This window comes from Natrix helvetica (assembly GCF_964273705.1).
Source record: "Natrix helvetica genome assembly, chromosome: 3".
Lineage (NCBI taxonomy): Eukaryota > Metazoa > Chordata > Lepidosauria > Squamata > Natricidae > Natrix > Natrix helvetica.
This window is the reverse complement of record NC_138549.1, coordinates 115,375,977-115,397,635: the sequence shown is the minus strand read 5'-3', so window position 1 is coordinate 115,397,635 and position 21,659 is coordinate 115,375,977. Positions and strand designations below refer to the sequence as shown.

General features: G+C 37.3%; 1 protein-coding gene and 1 long non-coding RNA gene across 3 annotated transcripts in view; one reads left to right on the top strand and one right to left on the bottom strand.

Moving 5' to 3' along the window:
- The window catches only part of LOC309389033 (phosphatidylinositol 3-kinase regulatory subunit gamma), a 49,071-nt gene extending 46,043 nt beyond the window's left edge, over nt 1-3,028 (bottom strand). The window contains exon 1 of the mRNA XM_081946925.1: nt 2,157-3,028. Within this exon, the coding sequence (XP_081803051.1) occupies nt 2,157-2,262 (106 nt within the window). The 5' untranslated portion in view covers nt 2,263-3,028. The remainder of the gene's footprint in view (nt 1-2,156) is intronic.
- Nucleotides 3,029-7,557: 4,529 nt separating this feature from the next.
- Nucleotides 7,558-21,659, top strand: part of LOC309389422 — a 36,208-nt gene continuing 22,106 nt past the window's right edge. Inside the window, exons 1-3 of one of the 2 annotated variants that reach the window (XR_014174944.1) lie at nt 7,558-7,813; nt 10,609-10,673; nt 12,576-12,608. This is a non-coding gene — a long non-coding RNA (uncharacterized lncRNA). The remainder of the gene's footprint in view (nt 7,814-10,608; nt 10,674-12,575; nt 12,609-21,659) is intronic. The other variant, XR_014174943.1, reaches the window with a different exon arrangement.

Sequence of the window (21,659 nt, the reverse complement as noted above, 5' to 3'; positions counted from 1 at the left end):
AGCACACGATTTCTTTAAAACCTATGAAGTAAGTTACTTGTCCTCATGGTTTTAAAGAAACAAGATAAATGTCTGATGAAGCATCAACATTTGAATGTGAATAAGGAGAATTCTAATCATTTGCTTGCTCTATTATTAGAAGCAGTATTACCTGCTCACAGCTAAAAATATGAACTTATAACTAGTACTTTAATGCCACTCTCCATTACCAGCTGTTACATTCTGCTATCTAAACTTGTATTATCCCTTAAGACATCTTCAAGTTGAAGTGCACACTGCAAAATTATCCCATGCAGAATCTGCTTCATTTGCATTTTATTTCAAAGAAATACAACTTTTTTCTCTCCCTATGTTATAAAAGCTTATATCCCAGAAAGACTATAAATGTAACAGTCTGGCTTTACAATGAATTTTAGCTTTGTTGGATTATTTAGATGCATTTGCAGATCTCAGTTATGCATTGCGATGTGCCCTTGTTTAAAAAGTGAGATTTAACTGAAATGGAAATATATATTAAAAATAATATCTTAAAATAAAAATTTCTAGAGTTTTGACAGTCTGAGGTCTGACAGTCTAAACTTCCATAGTACCTAATTTTGTTACCATACTGTACCATAACTATCAAATTCCAAATATTAATAAAACAAAGATAATTGCCTGTAAAGTTCATGGTATGTAAGAAAACAGTGAAAAACTAAGCACATTTGATTTAATTATCAGCCAAATTCTTATATACAATTACTTTTAAGAAAATTCTTCTTAATTCAATGGGACTCAAACGCTGAGACTATAATACTATATTAATGAAAGAGCCAGAGTGATAGTTTTTTAATATCAAGCTGATTATTTTTTTTAAAAGCCCAGAAAATTTATAAGAATCAGAGGCTTAAATCTCACTGAAATATTGAAGCACTAGTTTTATAAACTTTGGATACCTCAATAATTCTTTTTATAAACATGCATTCAGCCAATTAAGTTTTCTTAGTAGCCTACTGAATGCTTTTCTCCAGAGAAATGAATGAAGGTGGAAGAAGAGGCATCACCATGGTTAAAGTCTATTGTATAATACTATTACATCTGCTTCACAAGGATGATTTCTGTTATTACTTTTGCTTTACAATTTAATGATCCCCCATCTGCACCCCCCCCCCCATGCTCTATCAAGTAACGGCAAGAATGTTTTCTCTATTTAATTTTTTTTATTTCAATATTGTATTTTTCTAAACAAAAATGGTATTTAAGAAAATGTATACAGATACATTTTTCATATTGAGGATTTCACCAAAGCAGAAGCTTCAAGAACTGTGAAACTCTCACAATCATAATTCTAAACACATTACCAGAGAGTCAGCCAACCTCTGGCTCCTCTTGTATCTTATTCCTTCCTAGGCACAAAAGAAGCACTATGTGAGAACAAAGTAAAAACAATACTTCTCAAACAGTGGAAATACTCAACATTAAATGTTGTAATGCCTTTAACTGTTCTAAGATACTTAAAACTGTGATGATATGCATGCTTACTTGGTCTTAAAAGCCCACTGAACTTAGTGGGACAGATTTTCAAATAAACAAGCACAGGATTAGACACCAGATATTATTATTATTATTATTATTATTATTATTATTATTATTATTATTATTATTATTATTATTATTATTATTATTATTATTATTATTATTAATTATTAATTATTAATTATTATTATTATTTTTTGCCCAGAACACCCAATTTAGAATCGAAAACTAAAAACAGAAAGTGTTAGAAAAAAAGCAATATTAAATATTTACAACTAAATATTTAGTTAGCTGGCACATCAACCAACTATAAAAAAAAGGTTGCAGGTTAGATTACAATGTAATCTAGGTAATTAGAACTTTGAAGGACAGGAAAACCGAATGCCCAAGATTTTGGAATTTAGAGCATTTTTCCATCTTTACAAAATATAGTCCTTTGAAAACGGTGACTATAACAGAAGAAGAGTAAAAGTTTACAGGCTTCCATTCAAGCACAGACCTTCAGAAAGGAAAGCTAAAGCCTGCACCATTGGGGGGAAGAGAACAATGAACTTCTGCAGATGGCTGACACTGGGGGAGGGAAAAAAAAAAGCACTACCACTCTAAACCTGAACACATAAGTAAAAAAAAACCTGGTTTACCTGGAGGGTCCATTTCGATATAAAATATCAGCTCCGTGGAATAGGGCATCATCACTTCTCTCCAGTCCGTATCATCGCGATCCATATCCCACACTGTATTGTACATTGTGACAAACAGGCAGGTGGGCGACGATCGCTCGGGAGCTCTCTTGCCGGGACTCTTTTACTTTTTTAAAAATATAAAAGTCTGGCACAGCACGAAGTAAAAAAAAAAGCCTAGCCTCCCGAAGCACGTACAAAAAAGAGAGAGAAAAAACCGGGAGGGGGTAGAGAAGAAACTTTCTTAAGAATAGCTCGATGGCTTCCTCTTCAGGAAAACCACTCCCCTCTCAGGAAGCAAAAGAAATGCCCCCCTCTTTCAATTTCCCCTTTGCTTCGAGGGAACGGAGCCGCTTAGTTCATCTTCTTTCGCAGATCCAAAATAAAAGATGGGGGCGGGGGTAGACAAAAAAAAAGAGAGAGAATGTTTTAAGATGAGAGAGATCGAAATTTGGGGAAACGGAGCTGCTTGGAGGCAGTTGGAAGATGGGAGGGGGGGAGGCTTGTTCTTAAAAAGCAAAGTTTTAAGACAGGTCTACGCTACAAAACCCTCCCGATGATCTCCCTAAAGCCAGCAAGGCAGAAAACGCCAGGCTTTTCTACCCCTTCAGGGGCAAAGCTCGCCACCGCCGCCGGTTCAGCGACGCTTCCGTCCCCCTCGAAGCCCCAGCGCTCGGCGGCGCTCACTGCTGCAAGCAGCGGCTCCCGACCGGCTTCTCGCTCCACGCAAGCCCAGCCTCAGCTCTCGCGCGCACTTTGGTGCTCGGCTGTTCCCAACCCCGGCCAGTTTCATTTTAAAGAGGCACCGAGGGCCCCAACCGTCGCTAACCGCCTCTGTGCCGGGCATAAGCCCCGCCTCCGAGGTGGGAAAAGAGAGGGCCAAGCGACAGCGAGGCCACGCCCCCTCGGTTTAACTCGCTCGTGCTCGGCCTGGAGGCTGAGCCGAAGGGCTTCCTTTTTTTTTTTTTTTTTTTTTTGCTTCTGGCGAAGTACCTTGGCCGTGCCAGGAAACAAAAGCTGCTAGAAAGCGGGGAGGGTCGGCTTCCAGTTTTACCTCGAATTGTTTTTCAGATTTCATATATATATATGTGTGTGCGTGTGTATATAGTGCAAGTGGCAGTGATGCGAGGAAGCAATGCCTCCAGCTGGAGCAGCTGGCGACAGATGCCCCTCCATCACCCGTCTGCCTTATGTGAATGTATACACCCCCCCCCCCTGCTCAGCGGTAGAGCCGCCAGAATATTCAAAGATAGGAGAACCTTCTTCCCGGTGCCCCCCCCCATTTTTTTCTCAGAAGGCACACAAAAGATGCAAACTCCCCTTCCCCTAAGGGTCCGCTTGATTCCTGTCATGATTTGACAACGCGTAGTAAATGGTAGGTTTATCTTTCACTACATATTTCCTGCATTTTCAGTTGGTATATAGACAATATTTCAGGGGTTGTGTGCCTGCTGCTGGGGCTGAGACTGCAGATGATGATGTTCTGTTGCACGGGTGACTCTATAGCTCTTTAATGTACACAAAGAGCAGGGAGAATTGGAACGTGCTTAATATTTCAGTATGGAATTATGTGTATATTATCGACACTATATGATGGGTCACCCTCAACAGTCCATCATTTGAATGACTGATGTAAAATATGGAAACTCTAGACATGTGTACTTTATGAATAGCTTTGAATGATGCACATATAGTAGTTTAGAATGTGAAAAGTGCCCACTGGGTATGAAGCTAATAACTAAGCACTTTACTATTCTTAAGTACTAAGTTTAAGAATGACTATCAAAACTGAAGCTAGTACTCAGTGTATTTTATTCTAGTATTGTGTAACAATACACACATTTATATGGTAAATCTCCATGCATAAATAGAGGGAAGCTGGCTTTTCAAAGGGAAAAGTACACTATCAATTGGGTTTTCATGACTAGTCATGGTAGTAGTTGAAGTTGAAAAGGCTTTGAACAGTTGGTATTTCTTTTACCTCTAACAAACTGCAAGTTCAGATGTATGTCTTGTATACAGCAAGGGTTGGTCAAGTGAAAATATTGTCAGTCTTAATTATTTTATACCTTTGTGATACTTGCTTATAAACACATGGACCCTCACCAGTGTCTAAGTGTATTTCAGAATTATGATTAAAGCTAATGTGTAACTGACACTTGGATGACTTCCAGAAATTTTGGGACTATGCAACTGCTCAGAGAGGTATTCTTGTTACTCTGAAGACGTAGGATTGGTGTCTCATTATGATAGTGCTGTGTCCTTGGATTCTTGTCAAATTTAAGTAGTGTGATTAATTGGCAGAATATATTAATGATTTTCCAAAATATAAAAAGTATATGTTCACCTTATATTAGTTATTAGTTAAAATACTTTCCTGTGTGTGTGTGTGTGTGTGTGTGTGTGTGTGTGTGTGTGTGTGTATGTGTTACAACCCCTGGTATGCCCAAATATGGCATACATACATGGTGGTCTTGTTGTATTCGGGTCTTTTCCCACGTAAGATTGAGATTGTCTTGGCAACGTTTCGCCGAGGTTCCACTCGCCATCTTCAGGCTGGTGTTTTTGGCTTAAAGCGTGGTCGGAGATGCCGTCTTTCTATAAATCTTGGTGGTGGGGTGTGTGGCATTGGGGTGTGTGTGGCATTGTTTCAGTAAGTGGATTCATTGACTGTGTGGCTGTATCATGATTGGTAGATTGGTGCTGATTGGTGCTGGCTGTGTGTCCATTGTTGTTTTGTGTTGTAATGGCCTGGGTGGTGGGTGGGGCTTGTTTGTTTACCAGGGCTGGTTTCCAGATGTCTGGCAGGCGGGAGGCATCGTCACATTTATTCATGTTGTGGGGGTATTTCTCTATTTCGATAGCTTCCATAATTATTTTCTAGTTGAAGTGTTCAGTTTTGGAGATTAATTTGGTTCCTTCAAAATTAATTTCATGTCCTGCAGCTTTAAGGTGTTGGAAAAGGGAGGAAGTTTTTTCTTTTTTTCTTACTGCGTTCTTGTGTTCTGCGATGCGTGCATTTATTCTCCTGTTTGTTTGTCCTATGTTTGTCCTATTGCCAAGACAATCTCAATCTTACACAGGAAAAGACCCGAATACAACAAGACCAGCATACCTACACCCGTGAAAATCTACAAAAACATACATACATACATACATACATACATACATACATACATATTTGTTTTCGTAGATTTTCATGTATGCAGGTCTTGGTGTATTCAAATCTTTTCCCGTATAAGATTGAGAGTATCTTGGCAACGTTTCGACAAGGTCCCACTCACCATCTTCAGGCTGGTGCCTTTGGCTTCGTGCTTGTACGAGCAAAGCATGATTGGAGCTGCTGTCTTTCTATAAATATTGGTGGGGGTGTGTGGAGTGCTGGCTTTGTTGCTGTAAGCGGATTGGTTGGCTGTGTTGTTACATCTTGATTAGTTGATGGAGTTGATGTATTCAGATTAGTCGGCTGTTTCGTTGCTGCACCCCCCTCCGACCCCCACGCAAAGCAAACTGACACACGCCATGGATACATGGCCAGACCGCAAACTAAGAGCCAAACCAAAGCCCGGAATGTCACATCACAGCCATCTGCTCAGAACATTACATCACAGAACTCAGGAGGTTACAACGCAAAGGCTCAGGATGTTACAACGCAGCCAACCTCCCAAGATGTTGCAGCACAGGACTCAGGATATCACTACACTAGAGCTCAGGATGTCATCACACAGCTCATTACCCAGGTCATTACAACACAAAAGAACAATGGGCACACAGCTAGTACCTCAGCCACAGAGGATGTTACGAAACACCCGGCTAATTTGCATACATCAACTCCATCAACTAATCAAGATGTAACAACACAGCCAACCAACCCACTTACAGCAACAAAGCCAGCACTCCACACACCCCCACCAATATTTATAGAAAGACGGCAGCTCCGATCATGCTTTCCTCGCACAAGCACGAAGCCGAAGGCACCAGCCTGAAGATGGCGAGTGGGACCTTGTCAAAAGGTCGCCAAGCTACTCTCAAACTTACACGGGAAAAGACCCGAATACAACAAGACCAGCATACCTACACCCGTGACAATCTACGAAAATAAATAAATATATAAATAAATACACACACAAACACACACACACACACACACACACACACACACACATTTGATTTCCCCATTCAGATACTGAAGTTTGTTAAATTTCGCTGCTGTGCCCCTTAAAATTCAAAATCTAATCATGTTCATGATTTGATCATAAAACATTGGCCAAGCGTTATATTTGAAAGAATGGCTATAAAGTACTGGAGAATAGTGTATCAATACTTCCTTTCATCCATTATGTTTGTGATGTATTCTGTATAAATAGAGTCAGAATGTTCCCTAACCCCCCTAACCACAATTCTCTTACAGCACATTATGAATTATTGACATGGTTATTCACTGTAATATTTGTGATCCATAGCCAAGCCTTGCAGGGTTATTTATGCTAATAAGGTTATCATGTGGAAGAATTATCTGCCCAATCACACCTGGTACATGTATATTTATTTTACTTCATGTTTATACAAAATATATATGATGGAAGTGTTGGCCTATCATGGCATTATTTACAACTGGAGTAAAGTCAATGACACCTGCACTCATTCTAATTAGGTTTCTGATTAGTAACTGCGATTTAACATATAGCTAATATCCTCACTTCACCAAGGTTATGCCAAAGTCTCTTGAGATCTGTTTTAGTTTAACAGTGACAGAGTTGTCAGAAAATTCAATTCCAGGACCAGCTTGTTGCTATGCTTGAACATTTCTACTAGTTTAGGGTTAGTAAACAAAGAGTTTAGGTATTTTTAAGTCTAGATGTCTTATTATGCTCAAGGTGGAGATTAGTTGTTTAAACAGATATTCAAATAGCTTTAGATACATTGCTAAAACTTTCAAGTTCTTTGTTACAGAAGAGGACCTGCTTGCTTTATTATAGTATATGGAACAACAGCATTATTTCGTAAGGAGGAGGTTTTTTTAAAAAATATATGTGTGTATTTTCACTTTTCCTCTCTGCTCTCCTTATTTCAAGAAAAGGCAAAGTTGCACATTCCGTTCCTGGCTCACTTCCAGGACGGACGCCAGGTCGGCGGGGTGGTGGCGGTGGAAAGTGAATGTCGGAAGGGGGAGGGGGGTAGAGCGCGTATTAGTTAGCCCCGTTTGCCAGAGCCCCCTCGCTTGTCTTTTGTCTGGGAAGAAGCAACGAGCTCGGGGATTCGCTAACGGCCTCCAACAGAAGCAGCCAATAGCAAAGCCGCAGAGCCGGCTGGCAGTTTGAGGATTGGTTGGCAGTCTCGGTTACTAAGCGGGACCGAAAAGGAGGATGAAGGCGCGCGGGGTGGGGGGAGGTGGCGCGTAGAAGTAGGAGCGAAAATGCTTGCGGAGCCCGTCTCCCCTTGTCTTCAATCAGTTCTTTTCTGCCCCGTTTTATCCAAAGGTGTTTCAGCAGCAACGCGAACAAATAGACCAAGTAATACGTGTCGAATGGCAGCCATAAAATTTGATTACTCCTCTGGACATTGGTAGCCTTCCCGATCGGACCGTCCCATATAAGAGATACGAAAGTACCTGAATGGTGAGTGGAGGGCAGTGTTGACGGGGACCACGTCAGATGGCTCCGTCTACACTATAGCCTCGCTTTCCACCGTTTCACACTCCTCCTAGTAGCCCTGGTGCCCTTGACAGCAGAGATGGTGATGATAAAACTCTATGGCTTTACCGAAAGTGACAAATTCGGTTCTAGCGGGATAATCTTAAATCCCACTACGGTTTCAATTGAACTCCGGTCTTGGGACTGAGAGATTTCTTTAATGTATTTTGAGATTTCAAAAATAGAAAGATTAATCATAGATAATGGAGTCTTAAATAGTCTGCTATTGGAGGGAACAATATCTTCAATTAAAATAACTAAAGATAGGAAAGAAGATATTCTGCATTTTCCCCTACAGGTCTGAAATAGATTGATAGTTAGGAGACAACTAAAATAATCCTGGTCATGTTTCCTCAGAAGTAAATGTCATTTGAGTTCACAGGGAAATACTTCTAAATGCAGAATTGCAGCTTCCTTCGAATACATATGTACTTTTTTTTGCTAGTATCCCAAATTTATGGCCTGAGTATATTTATTTCAAAGTAAATTTCACTGAATTCAATAGTAACTGTAAGAAAGCATATTTGGAATACATTGCAACTTTACGCGGCATTTATACCCTTTGCTATCTCATTGCGGCTACTCCAAAAGTAAAGAATTAATATTACTATGACCACAGTATATAGGTTGGTCTAAATAAATTAACTCTGAGAAAAAAGCAGGGGTCTTGGACATTTCTGAATAATAATGGAGCAGATTGTAGATTGAATGCATCTACTTAGCAAGAGGTGGAATCAAAGTGATGTTGAACAGGGTTGGGCGCAGCTTATAATTTTATAGTTGTCTGAAAATGCCTGATTGAAATACGTCAAAATTCACAGAATGTATTTCTGTACATCTCTGTTCAACTTACCTGCAAAGAAATGTCCACATCTAAAGACATAAATCTTAATTAACATGTTTCTTCAAACATTAAAAGTGTTGCTTCTTTATGCACAGTAGATTATTGCTGTGAAAATTAAGAAACCCATACTTTTTCCAATCATATTTTTCTGGAAACATAAAGCAGCAAGATATAGTGAGTGAATAAGCCTCTTGCTAATCCAAAACTGAAGTTTTGATGTATGATTAAAGTGAGCAAATATTCTGCTGAATATTTAGAAGCCTACGTTCACTTTTCAAAATCATGGTAGAGAATTTGAAGTTTAAAACTACTGCTTAAATAATTCACTTAGAAAGTTATTAAAAGAACTGTGTTGCTATACTAAAATGATTATTTACAGAATTGCTTAAAAGTTCAGAGTTTGATTCAAAATAATTCCACTAAATAAATTATGTATCATTAATTACTGTTTAGTGAATCTCTGATTGGCTACTGTGTCATCTTTTTGGTACATTCTTCAGGAATTCTTTCAGTGTTTTTCTACTTGTCATTCTTTAATGCAAACTACAGTTAATAAGATTGCAAAGATATTTCTGAGTTTAAATAACATTGATGAGATACTCTTTCTAATATATGGACCTCAGTATATATTTGTACAGCACAGTCATATAAAATTCTTAAGCAAGTTTGATATCTTTTTAAGACACTTTTTATAACTCCCACAGCTCTTGTAGACTATACACCCTAGGTAGAAAGAATAATGCTAATCATTTTGCTTTACACTAATTTGGATACTAGTTACTAGGCAAAAATATGTTTGCAAGGTGGAGATTACTTCATATGAGATGAAAGTAAAACAGAGGCATCCCTTCCATACCACTCAATGTCTGGTCTCATTTTTCCACAGAAGAAGGATTCAACTTATATTATTTTTATTATTTTTTACGTCTAGTTCTAATTGATTACTGTTATTAATTATATGTGTAACTACAATAAAAGCTATTTTGCTGAAAGAGCAGGATTACATGTTTTAAAAATAAAAATAAACTTCAGAGCCTGCATTTGAATTCCATATATGATTCATCCATGCAAGATCAAGTGCCTTTATGCTGATTTTTAAAATAACAATTTGTTGATATTTTTAGATATCATGTAATTATTACTTATTTAGTAATATGTCCTTTTCACTATAATATAATAAATAATAGGAAAACTGACATAATTTGCATCGAATTGTTATTGACCTATTATGAACATATTGTATGTCCTGTACTAGCCCTAGAAATGTTCACTGAATTTAGGTCAGGTCATTTTCACTGTAGTTAATTTCCTATCGCTGTATTTTTAGCTTAGCTACAGTTTTTCATCTCTTACGTACAATGGATATTAGACTCCCATAAATGTCTGATCAATACAATACACCCTAGGTAGAAAGAATAATGCTAATCATTTTGCTTTACACTAATTTGGATACTAGTTACTAGGCAAAAATATGTTTGCAAGGTGAAGATTACTTCATATGAGATGAAAGTAAAACAGAGTTTTTCATCTCTTACGTACAATGGATATTAGACTCCCATAAATGTCTGATCAATACACAAAGTTAAAGAGAACTTTACTTCATGGCAACGGCCACAGGATTTATATGTCTGAAAAGATAATACAATGTTTATATGTATGTATGTGTATGTATGTGTATGTGTATGTATGTATGTATGTATGTATGTATGTGTGTGTGTGTGTCTATATATATATATATATATATATATATATATATATATATATATATATATATATATATATATATATATATATATATATATATATATATATATATATATATATATATATATATATATATATATATATATTAGTTTTACATCCTGTCTTTTCACAGGAATTCAAAGTGACATACATGCTCCGTGAAAGAGATTGCACAGACACTGGTTGGCTTAAAGACAGGTAAGCTTCCATGACTACAGTAGATTTGATCCTTAATCTTCCCAGTTCTGGTCAAACCTTACAGTATATTTTACTATACTTTACAGTGATACTATAATTACAATACAAGTAACATTTAGGAAAATGTAAATTTAAATTCTTACCAATGTAAATGCATCCAAGTCAACTTTGAATAATATCCAATATCTTGTTAATAGATAATTTCTTCTATTTTATGCATTCCAAATTTGTCAGTTTTCCTCTACTGTACTGGGGAATACTCTGTTACTGCAGAAGTCCATGCTCTATAATATATAATAATATGTTGATGATCTTAAAAGATATAAAATGAATAAAATCAACAATCGCCCTGCTTTCTCATACAACATCCGAGAGCTCAAATTCTTTTTTATTTCTTTGCATCTAACAATTTCTACTTTGAGGTGACATTAAATTTAAAAGGCTTTAAAAGGCTTAAGCATTTTCATGTGTTGTAGTTTAGAAAAAGCCAGGGCAACTTTTAATAGAATATGCAGAACACATTCTAGATTCCTTTTGGATAGTACTACAAAAATATGATAGTCAATAACCTATTTTAGCTCTGGCAAACTCGTAGGGTATAGATTCAATAGAATAAAACATGCTGTGCAGTGAATTCCATGTGAAATCATAGGGAAGTAATCCAGCATTTGTATATTATGTTAAACACAGGTTAATTTTAACCAAAGCTTGTTAAGTAAATCAGTACAATTAGGTTTTTATACCTTGAGTCATAAATCATGCTTTGCATGCCTTGGGCTTAGATTCACAAGTCTTCAAGCTCTCTAATTTTCATACTAGCTTCTTGAGGAAATCTAGGATCTGTAACCTGGTAAAGCAGTAGGAAATTGATAAAGCCCAAATTATAATGTCATTTGTACATACAGCAAAATGCTATCTATTGAAATTACAGCCAGGTGAGTCACATTTAGAATCTGAAAACTATCAGTGGGACAACAGTTAATGTCAGTGGGGCACATGATTGAACGACCCAATTCCCTAGATAAAGTTCTGATACTGGGAAAAATGAAAGGGAAGAGAAGAGGAGCAACAGCAGCAACATACTATAGATGGATTCAGTTATAGAAGTGATGGGTATACTGCTGAAAGACCTGGTTAGAGACATATTGTCATGGAGAAAACCTATGTGGTTACTAAGATTAACACTAACTTGATGGCATATAATCAATCATGTTAGTAGGTCGATCACCAAACAGCAGAATGGAAAACTGAATAAAGCTTTTTAAATGCTGTTCTTCATTTGGTGCCCTTGTTTATCCAAATAAATTTCCCATATGTGAAAAGAGTTAATTGTCCTTTAAAATAGTTAAAATTGGAAAGTAACATTAATTTAAATCTCTTTATGTTAATTAGTTAATTAGTATTAACTAAAGCATATATAACCTTTGCTAAGGTGTATTTAGGTGTGATAATATTGTGGATTACACACATTATATACAGAATGCTTACGATTTTCTAATATGACACTTTTTCAAAAAGCTAGCCATACACATAAGCCATAAATTCTCTTGTTCTTGGAAAAGTTCTGACGCAGGTTGCCTCACATCTTTAGTAGAAAAAATGTATTTAACAACAACTCAAATCTTTTTACTTTGACCTAAATAGGCAAACCATTGTAAGTACAGTACTAGAGAAGAAAGCAAAAATTCCTCAGAATGGGATCAATTGATGTAATCTGTGATAAATGTCCTTCCTATGTATAGATACACCTACTCTAAATGTGAAAATCAACCCATTGAATAATTCAACATGAAAATTTTTGAAGCAGTGTAACAATAACCTACTCTATCCAATATTTCTTTTCTGTATACTGTATGTCATGGCATTTATCTCTCTCTTTCTCCTCTACCTGGAACCCAAAAGAGATGGGACTTGGTGGAAAGAAGGAAAGAAAAAGTGAGTTTTGTAAGAACAAGTTTTTTATTGCATGTCTGGTAGGGTGTGGGTGTGGATATTCATTAACAGCTACAATTTAATTGCAATTTGTAGCATTGTCATCAATTATGCTGTCAATGGAAGTTGTGAGTAACATGGGCAATTAATTTTTTTGACAGTCTACTTTGGAATTTTGAAAGGGTCTATTTTCAGTTTTCCAAATTTGATTTCTGTTTTAATATTTTAAAAAAATATTTTTAATTTTCAAAATAAACACAACACATAAAATCTTCCTTCTTTACATACTGTAGAAAGTGTATCAGTTGGTTACAAAAGGCTTTTGTGCATCTCTTCCACAGTCATCAAGCATAATTCATATTAACTCAAGTATTTTAACTCAGATATTTATACATATTACCATCATCATACCTCCATTTTCATTTGACTATAATTGTTTAAACGTCCTTCATCATAAAGTATACCAAGATTTAATACATAACCACATGCTGGCATTTCATTTACTATTTCTGAAATCCTCCAATAACACTGAATCCTTATGTTCTATTCTAGCTAAACATCCATAATATTTAATAACAAAATTTTCTAATCCTCCTTTCCAAATCACTGTTTACAATTTACATCCAGTTTCCTTATGTTGTACCCATACATATATCTATATATATATTTATATATGTGTGTTGTATTTGTACTGATAAATAAATAAAGGGAGACTAGTATAGATCTATTTCGAGCTAATTAGCTCTCATCAGCTAGCCATACCCTTACTGGGATTTGAACCCGGGCTGTATATATCTTAGGCAGAAGTCTTAGCCACTAAGCCACGGGCTCACTTCCTTATCAGTTGGCATACCAGGGGTTGTAACACAAATACATATCTATATATATCTATATATATCTATATATATCTATATCTCTATATCTATCTATATCTCTCTCTATATCTATATCTATCTATCTATCTATCTATCTATCTATCTATCTATCTATCTATCTATCTATCTATCTACGTTGTTATAATTATTCCTCCTTTATTTGACTATATCCTGTATCATAACATTTTCCCCCCTAATAGTCAAGACTTAACTGAATCTAACTTAGTTCTTTTTTATTAACCTTTATATACAATCCAAAAGGATTTCTAATCTTCCCTTCATGGGTACCATTCAATATTCATATCCAATTATTACTTATCATACCACTACACATTGTATACATTATTATCATTATCAATTATTTATTTAACTATATCTATTGTCACTAAATTTCACTAAGTTTAACTAGTTTTAAATTATACTCTTCCATCTATCAACCTGTATCTTTCCAGTAGCAAGACAGTCTCATATCTTCTGCCATTTGTGGTGTCAGTCCTCTAATCATTTCCTTAATCACCAAATTTGATTTCTATCCTCATTCTATCCTATTCTCTTTTCCAAGAACTCGAGAGTTTTTCTATAGGGATCTTCCTTCATTTTATCCCCACAACAGCATGCTTATGAGGTAGGTTGAGTTGAGAAATAGTCCAAAGTAGTCCTTTGAGTTTTTGAAACTAAAAATGATCTTCTTAGCCTAATCCAACACATGTATCATTATACCATACTTCATTCCAATACAGATTATACAGTATTGCTACTATATATCCTCTTCCAAGTTGGTGAAGTACTCATGGCTGCAGATTGTACAATGAAGTGAAGTTGCATGCAGTTCATAAAAAAATGAGAAATAGTGTTGCTCAAAATAGATATTAACAATACAATCCTATATATGTCTATTCAGGAATATGTATTGCTAAATTCACCAAGACCTACTCATATATTAGCAAGAATCAGATTGATTTTTAAGGCTATTTCATTAATGCAGTAGCAAGAGAGGGAAATGGATGAATGCCTTATTTATTTCCTTCCTTCTTTCTTTCTTTCCTTCCTTCCTTGACTTGTATGCCATTCTGGCCATAAAACCAACTCTGACAGGCTTATAGACTTGAATACAGTAATTGGATTTAAAACATGAAACCAATTTTTTTAAAAACCGTAATAAATGCATAAGAAATGGTTCAAATACATACAATATTCCCCTGCAAGAAGGAAAAATTAAACACAGCAGACTCCAGTGGCTTGCTGAAAAACCACGTGTTACTGGTTTAGGAAAATCCAAGAATTGGGGCTAATGTAATCACTGGAAAATAGTGTTCCAGAAATGTTCTGTGAGTGAGAAGGCCAAATTCTGGGAATCCTGGATATATCCATTACAGATATAGGGCTCAGGAGGGGTCTTTTTCTGTCACTTTTTTTATATGGGCAGAAGCCATTGGGAGTAAGAACTGAAAAGAACCAGTTCTTAAAGTGTATAAAGGCCTTTAAAGGTGATATATCATTTTGAGTTCATAATACAAAGTCACCGAGGCAAAGCAATTTGTACCCATAACTGCTTGAGCTGCTGCATTTTGGACTTACTGAAGCTTCTAGGTTGTTATCAAGGAGAAGCCATACACAGAATATTGCAGTAGTCCAGATTAACTAAAGCAATAAATAATAGTTATGCCAGTCATATTCTTTAGCCACATTTTTCATATCCAATTCACTTTATTCATTATGAATCCACTCCATATAATTTAAAGAAAATTTTGGCATGTTTGGTAACAAATGAAATAAATCACAGTATTTTATTACTAAAACAAAAAAGAATATCATATCTTGAACAATAGCAAATGTACTTTCTCATATTTTTATAGATTATAGAGAGAATAATCTGTTTAAATAAATTCTCAATTTTGATATGGAATTTCCTTTAGTCCCATGGCTGACCATAATCAGTGGTAGAAAATTATTTGAAAATTATCCACACTCAGTAATTTAGCATGTTAAGATAAGATCCATTTTTAAAAGAAATCATTTGTTTTAGGATCTTTGTAAGCCTAAATTCCTGCTGTTTTTGGAATGATGTTCACACACATGGAATATTATTGTTTTATTTGTAGTCTTTGATCCCATAGTCCTCTAGAAAGTGTTAAATATAGTTTATTTGACTCTGTGGTTTCATCTATGCCTTTCTTTGTTGTACCAGGTTGCATTATTTTCATACTTAACTATACTTGAAAAATCCCTGATTTTTTGTATAAATTTTTGGTAAATGAATTTAATAGCAGTAGAATTTTAACTGCTTTTCCCCCATTTTAATCCAACAAAAAGGTCTGAATGAGTAGAAACCATATATATGCATATGTATGTGTGTGTGTATAAAGTATGTAGGTGTATCAGTTCTGTGACATATATTAGACTAAAAGATGTACATGGAGATTCTCAGTCATCCAGGTCTTGGTTGTCTTGAAGGTGCTTTTTCCCTTTTCTCAACCATGACCTGGATGACTGAGAATCTCCATAGACATTTAGCTATGCACTTTGGGATGAACATCCTTTGAATGGTGTGGGAGTATGAACAGATTTTCAGAAAAATTGCAGACTACAGGAACCATTTGCGCTTCTGTTTGAAAAAAGAGTGCAAATGACCAGCTGTCTGCAAGGAATATAAATCCTTCCCCACCATCCAGTCAGAGCTGAAGAAGCCTTCTTGGATGAGAAGCAAAACATCTTCAACATCCCCCCCCCCCAAGAAAGTCCAATTGCCTTTTGAAAAAAAGCACCTTTGAGTTAAGAGAGAGACTACAAGAGAAAAGTGGCCCCGAATCTCTCAGCCCTTAATGTAACATTTTCAACACTATGTCATGTTGTTTTCATTTTGTAGAATATGCCATTTATAATGCTTCATTTAAGAGGTGTGACCCAAATTTAGGAATGGAAAGTAGGACCCCTACTTTTGAAATGCTGTGATAAGGATTCAGTTATATTTTGAGTACCATAATTTGAAAATAATGATATTATAGTCATAGATTAAACCAGAGTTTGCTTTTAAGTATTACCGAGAAGGTGTTGGAAGAGAAGAGTGGCATTAAGATCCCACTGACAGTTCTATTATTTTGACACATTTTGCAGCAAGAAGGATAAATACCTGATCTAAGTGGGTAGTAAACAAATCGAAGAAAAAAAGGCCTTGAGGATATAAAAAAGTTTTTTAAAAGTCATATTTCTTTGTAAAATATTGAGCATACACCACAAACAGTTCTTACATTGAAGGTAGCATATTGCTTTCAGTAGCATTCTTTCAGTTTGATCTTTCAAAATGACCCATTATTCCACAATGCACAGTTGTCTGATTTCAGTCACTCTTTTAGTACATTTTTAAAATGTTAAAAGGTTTCTCCTATCTGTAAAAAATGCATTTTTCTTGGCTTTCTTTTCCTAAGGAACACAGTCAGGAAATGAGGCAGACGATATCTTAACATGAGGTGAAAATTGCAGTTGCTTAATGAAACTTTAATTCTTTCATATGAAATAAAAGATATAACCCTGGAGGTGGGGGAGTAGGAAGACTACAGTTGAAATGTATTATTAAACAGTACTCAATGTATGTGTGAGACATGTTGTCTGACAGAAAAAGTGGATTCATATATCGGGCTTAATTTTAATTTAATTTAATTTAATGCTTCTAGACCGCCCCCTCTCCCGAAAGGGACTCGGGGCGGTGTACAGTTCATACAAAATATAACAAGATACAATAAAATTAAATATGTACAGTTGACAGTTGACATGGAGGAGGTTAAAATGCCGTTAAAAGAACTGTACAAAGCAGATATAAAATAAATTCAAACCCCTAAAAACAAATACAGTAAATTAAAAAACCCCTAAAATAACCAGATATAGTACGTTTGCCAGGAGGGACAGTTGAATTATGCCAGGCCTGCTAATCGGAACAGGTGAGTCTTCAGTTTTTGCCGGAAGGAGCGGAGGTCAGAAGTGGTTCTAATGTCGGGGGGGAGGTCATTCCAGAGGGTTGGGCCCATCACAGAGAAGGCCCTACTCCTCGGTGTCGCCCGCCGGCATTGTCCAGTGGATGGCACCAGGAGAAGTCCCTCCCTGTGTGAGCGTATTGGCCGCAGGGATGTATGTGGGAGGATGCGATCCCGCAAGTAACTAGGTCCCGTGCCATGGAGCGCTTTAAAGATGGTAATCAGCACCTTGAAACGCACCCGGAAAACCACAGGTAGCCAATGCAGCTCGCGCAGGAGAGGTGTTACGTGGGAGTACCTCGTACTCCCCATCACAGCCCGCGCGGCTGCATTCTGAACTAACTGCAGTCTCCGGGCGCGTCCCAAGGGCAGCCCCATGTAGAGAGCGTTGCAGTAATCCAGGCGGGACGTCACCAGCGCATGAGTGACCGTGCGTAGGGCATCCCGGTCCAGTAGGGGGCGCAATTGGCGCACCAGGCGAACCTGGTGGAACGCCCGCCTTGCCACGGCCGCCACATGGTCATCCATTGACAGCCGGGCATCAAGGAGGACGCCCAAATTGTGCGCCCGTTCCACAGGGGGCAATTGCTCGCCCCCTATGGCCAGCGATGGAATCAGCTGGCTGAATCGAGGTGCCGGTAGCCACAGCCACTCAGTCTTGGAGGGGTTGAGTTTAAGTCTGTTGTTCCCCATCCAGACCCCGACGGCCTCCAAACACCGGGACATCACTTCGACAGCCTCGTTGGGGTGGTTTGGAGTTGAAATATACAGCTGAGTATCATCAGCGTAGAGGTGATACTCAACCCCAAAACCACGGATGATCTCACCCAGCGGCTTCACATATGTGTTGAACAGGAGAGGCGAGAGGACCGACCCCTGTGGCACCCCACAAGTGAGTGGCCTCGGGGTCGACCTCTGTCCCCCTGTCAACACACACTGCCTCCGGTCGGAGAGGTAGGAGCCGAACCACCGCAAAACGGTACCTCCGACTCCCATCCCCTCCAACCGGCACAATAGGATACCATGGTCGAAAGTGGATTGATATATCGGGCTTAATTCAGAGATAATGAGTGATGCCCACAAAGATTTTTCTTGGCACCTTACTCTACCTGATCTTAATTTTATTTTTAGATTCTGTTAATTAAATAATTAAACAAGGAAATCAGGCAAACTCTAAAGCCTAGCAGCAGCTTAGAGCAAGTTGTAAACAAATTACCATGTATTGCTTCCAACATATAAGGTATATAGTCCCTTCAAGCAAAGTTAGTATATTAAAACAGTTGGTGGCTGTTGTAGTCCATGCTTTATTTAAAAATGCCCAGGCTTTGCAAAAAAATACATTTAACATAATGACTTGCCCAGAGAAAAAGACAAAGGTAGGTTGGAAAGAAAGGGAAAATAGATTAGCAACAATTTTGATTCCTAATAAATTAATGTTTTAACTGGCCATAACCATAACAGCAATTTCTTGAACAGGCCAGCTTCTTAATGATATTTTTTTGCGAAAGCTTTTATAACATGCACTGAAAACTCCACATATGTCCACCATCCCAAAAAGTTGCTTATTTTTATACTAATAATCTAACTATTTGCAAAATGCTAATTTGTAATTCAAGATAAATCAACCATAATAGCTCAGTTAATACAAGAGCATGTCTGAAAAAGATTCAATTATTCAAAGATATTTTCTGGGGTATAGTAAGGAGACTTTCTTCACCTGGGAATGGAGGAGAAATAATTTTCACAAGCAGGTTTGACACCCCTTCCTTTTATTTTAAAATTTAAATGGTAACTTGCAACAACAGTACAAGAAATAATAGTTTTTGCAGATCTGTGCTTGGTTATCATTTGATTAAAATTCTGCAACGAAATATAGCCCTTTGCAAAATTAAATCTATTTCAGTGGCTATATTCTTTCTGATTTTGTCTTTTTATTAAAAATAGGACCATCATTTTGAAATCTAGTCATTATATAAAAATATGATACATACATTTGGTACATTCAGTTGGATGCATCAAATTTTAATACACAGCTGGAGAACCTAAAGTATACTTAGTGCTTCCATTCACTTTTGTAAATTGCATGAAAGTATGTATTCTCTTTTCTCTTCAGAAGACTACAGCACATCCAAACACTGAAGAATGTGCTGAAAGATATTTTTCTGAATAAATTATGTTTTGATAGGAAACCCAGACTCAGGTGTAAGCTGAGTGTCTTGGTCCTAGAATTTTTGTCTCTGATTACGTGAAGGGTTTACTTAATAGGGCTGTGCAAATTATTGGAAACAAATCTCCCCAACATGCTGGACTGTTAATGAAGAATCTCAGTTTCAGGTCCTGCAGAACCTGAGAGTCTGTAATTGTATTGACATTTTATTTCCTATGGTGTAAAGTGCCTAGAACCATGATGGCGAACCTATGACATGCGTGCCACAGGTGGCACGCAGAGGCCTCTCTGCGGGCACACCAACCGTCGCCTCAACCTATCTCCAGCGCACATGCACACATGCCTCCTGCTGGGCAGCTGGTTTTGGGTTCTCTACAGTGCATGTGTGGGGAATGGGGCACATGTGAGGAACACATGCGCACATACATGGGGGGTGGAGTGCATGTGTGTGGGCGCTCGCATTGCATTTTGGTGGTTTGTGTGTATGTGCGCGCTACCCCCGCACTCCATTTGGGGCCTGGAAGACCGCCTGCACCTACGTGGGAGTCAAAGTAGGGCATGGGGGTGCCGTGCGAGGTGCCCCCGCACCCTGTTTTGGTTCTGGAAAGCCTGCTGCACCAACCTGGAAGCCAAAATGGGACAAAGGGAAGGTGGGGTGCATATGTGGGGGATGCACGTGGGGGGGGTGCACGAGCAAGGGGCAATTGCATTTTGGGGTTGTACACATGTGCTTTGGGCACTCGGCATCAAAAAGGTTAGCCATCATTAGCCTGAAGATGAGGCAACAGAAAAATTCTGGGATGTAAATTAATAAAGTTACAAATAGGTGTTATGCCCTTATTCATGCATGTATGTCATGTGACATCACAACACATGCAGTGTTGTTACAAAAGGAGTGGAGTTTGTGTCATTGTAATGACACAAACTCCACTCCTTTTGTAACAACACTGCATGTGTTGTGATGTAACATGACATACATGTTTTTGTTATTTGTTTTCCACCCCAGTCCTCCCCCTCCCTGTGGCCATGGAATCTTCTGCTCTCTGAATTGTTAAAGCAGATTAGTGAAGATGAAGGGACTTGTGGACATGGCTAAATTAATCCCTTTGATTAGAGGGAAAAAACAGTATTTACATTTATGTTTGACTGGAAAGAGCTTATAAACTTTTTGCATGAAATGGAAAAATGGACATTATTTTTGGTTTTGATGATTAGAAAAAAAAAGTCTATAATAGGCAAAAGAGTGAGATTTTTTTGCAATCATAGAATAAGGGTTAATTTTGTAACTATCAAACTGTAACTGTAACTTGTGAAATCACAAGCTTCTTACTGTTCCTTTTTTTCTTTCTGTCTGCATTGTTGCCTGTTTTCTTCCTTTCTTTATTACTTTACTTGTCATTAGCTTCTTTTAGTTTTCATGTTCTTTGTAAGACACACACTATCTATCTATCTATCTATCTATCTATCTATCTATCTATCTATCTATCTATCTATCTATCTATCATCTATCTATCTATCTATCTCTGGAAAGCCTGTGTGGCTGCTTTCAAAAATAGCTATACATACACATCAGAATGGGAATGACCAAGGGCAGCATCTGATTGCCAACACATGGCTCTGTTAATATGTCAAAAGAATTATTCTGTTTGTGCTTTAGCATGTTGCAAAACATCTCTTTCAAATGCTTTGATAGTCTATCAGTGAGAAATCACAGTCATGTCCCTACACATTTGGAACTATTCTGCATTGCTGATTCTATATAAACTTGCTCTTCCACAATTTATTTTAAAAGCTGGTCACTGTCCAGAATTATTTTGAGCATTCTATGTAAACTCAAGTTCTATTTGAACTCCCTGTTCTTATAAGTATGGTGTTATAAGATGACTTTCTTTTTGATGTCATTCTCCAGATTCTGGAATTTTGCAATACTGCACCTTCCTATCATAGTTTATAGTGCTATGCCAGCTAAGAATCCTGGACATTGGAATTAATTTCTTTGAATTCCTACAAGAACAGCCGAAAGCCCGCTGGCTACAAATTCTGA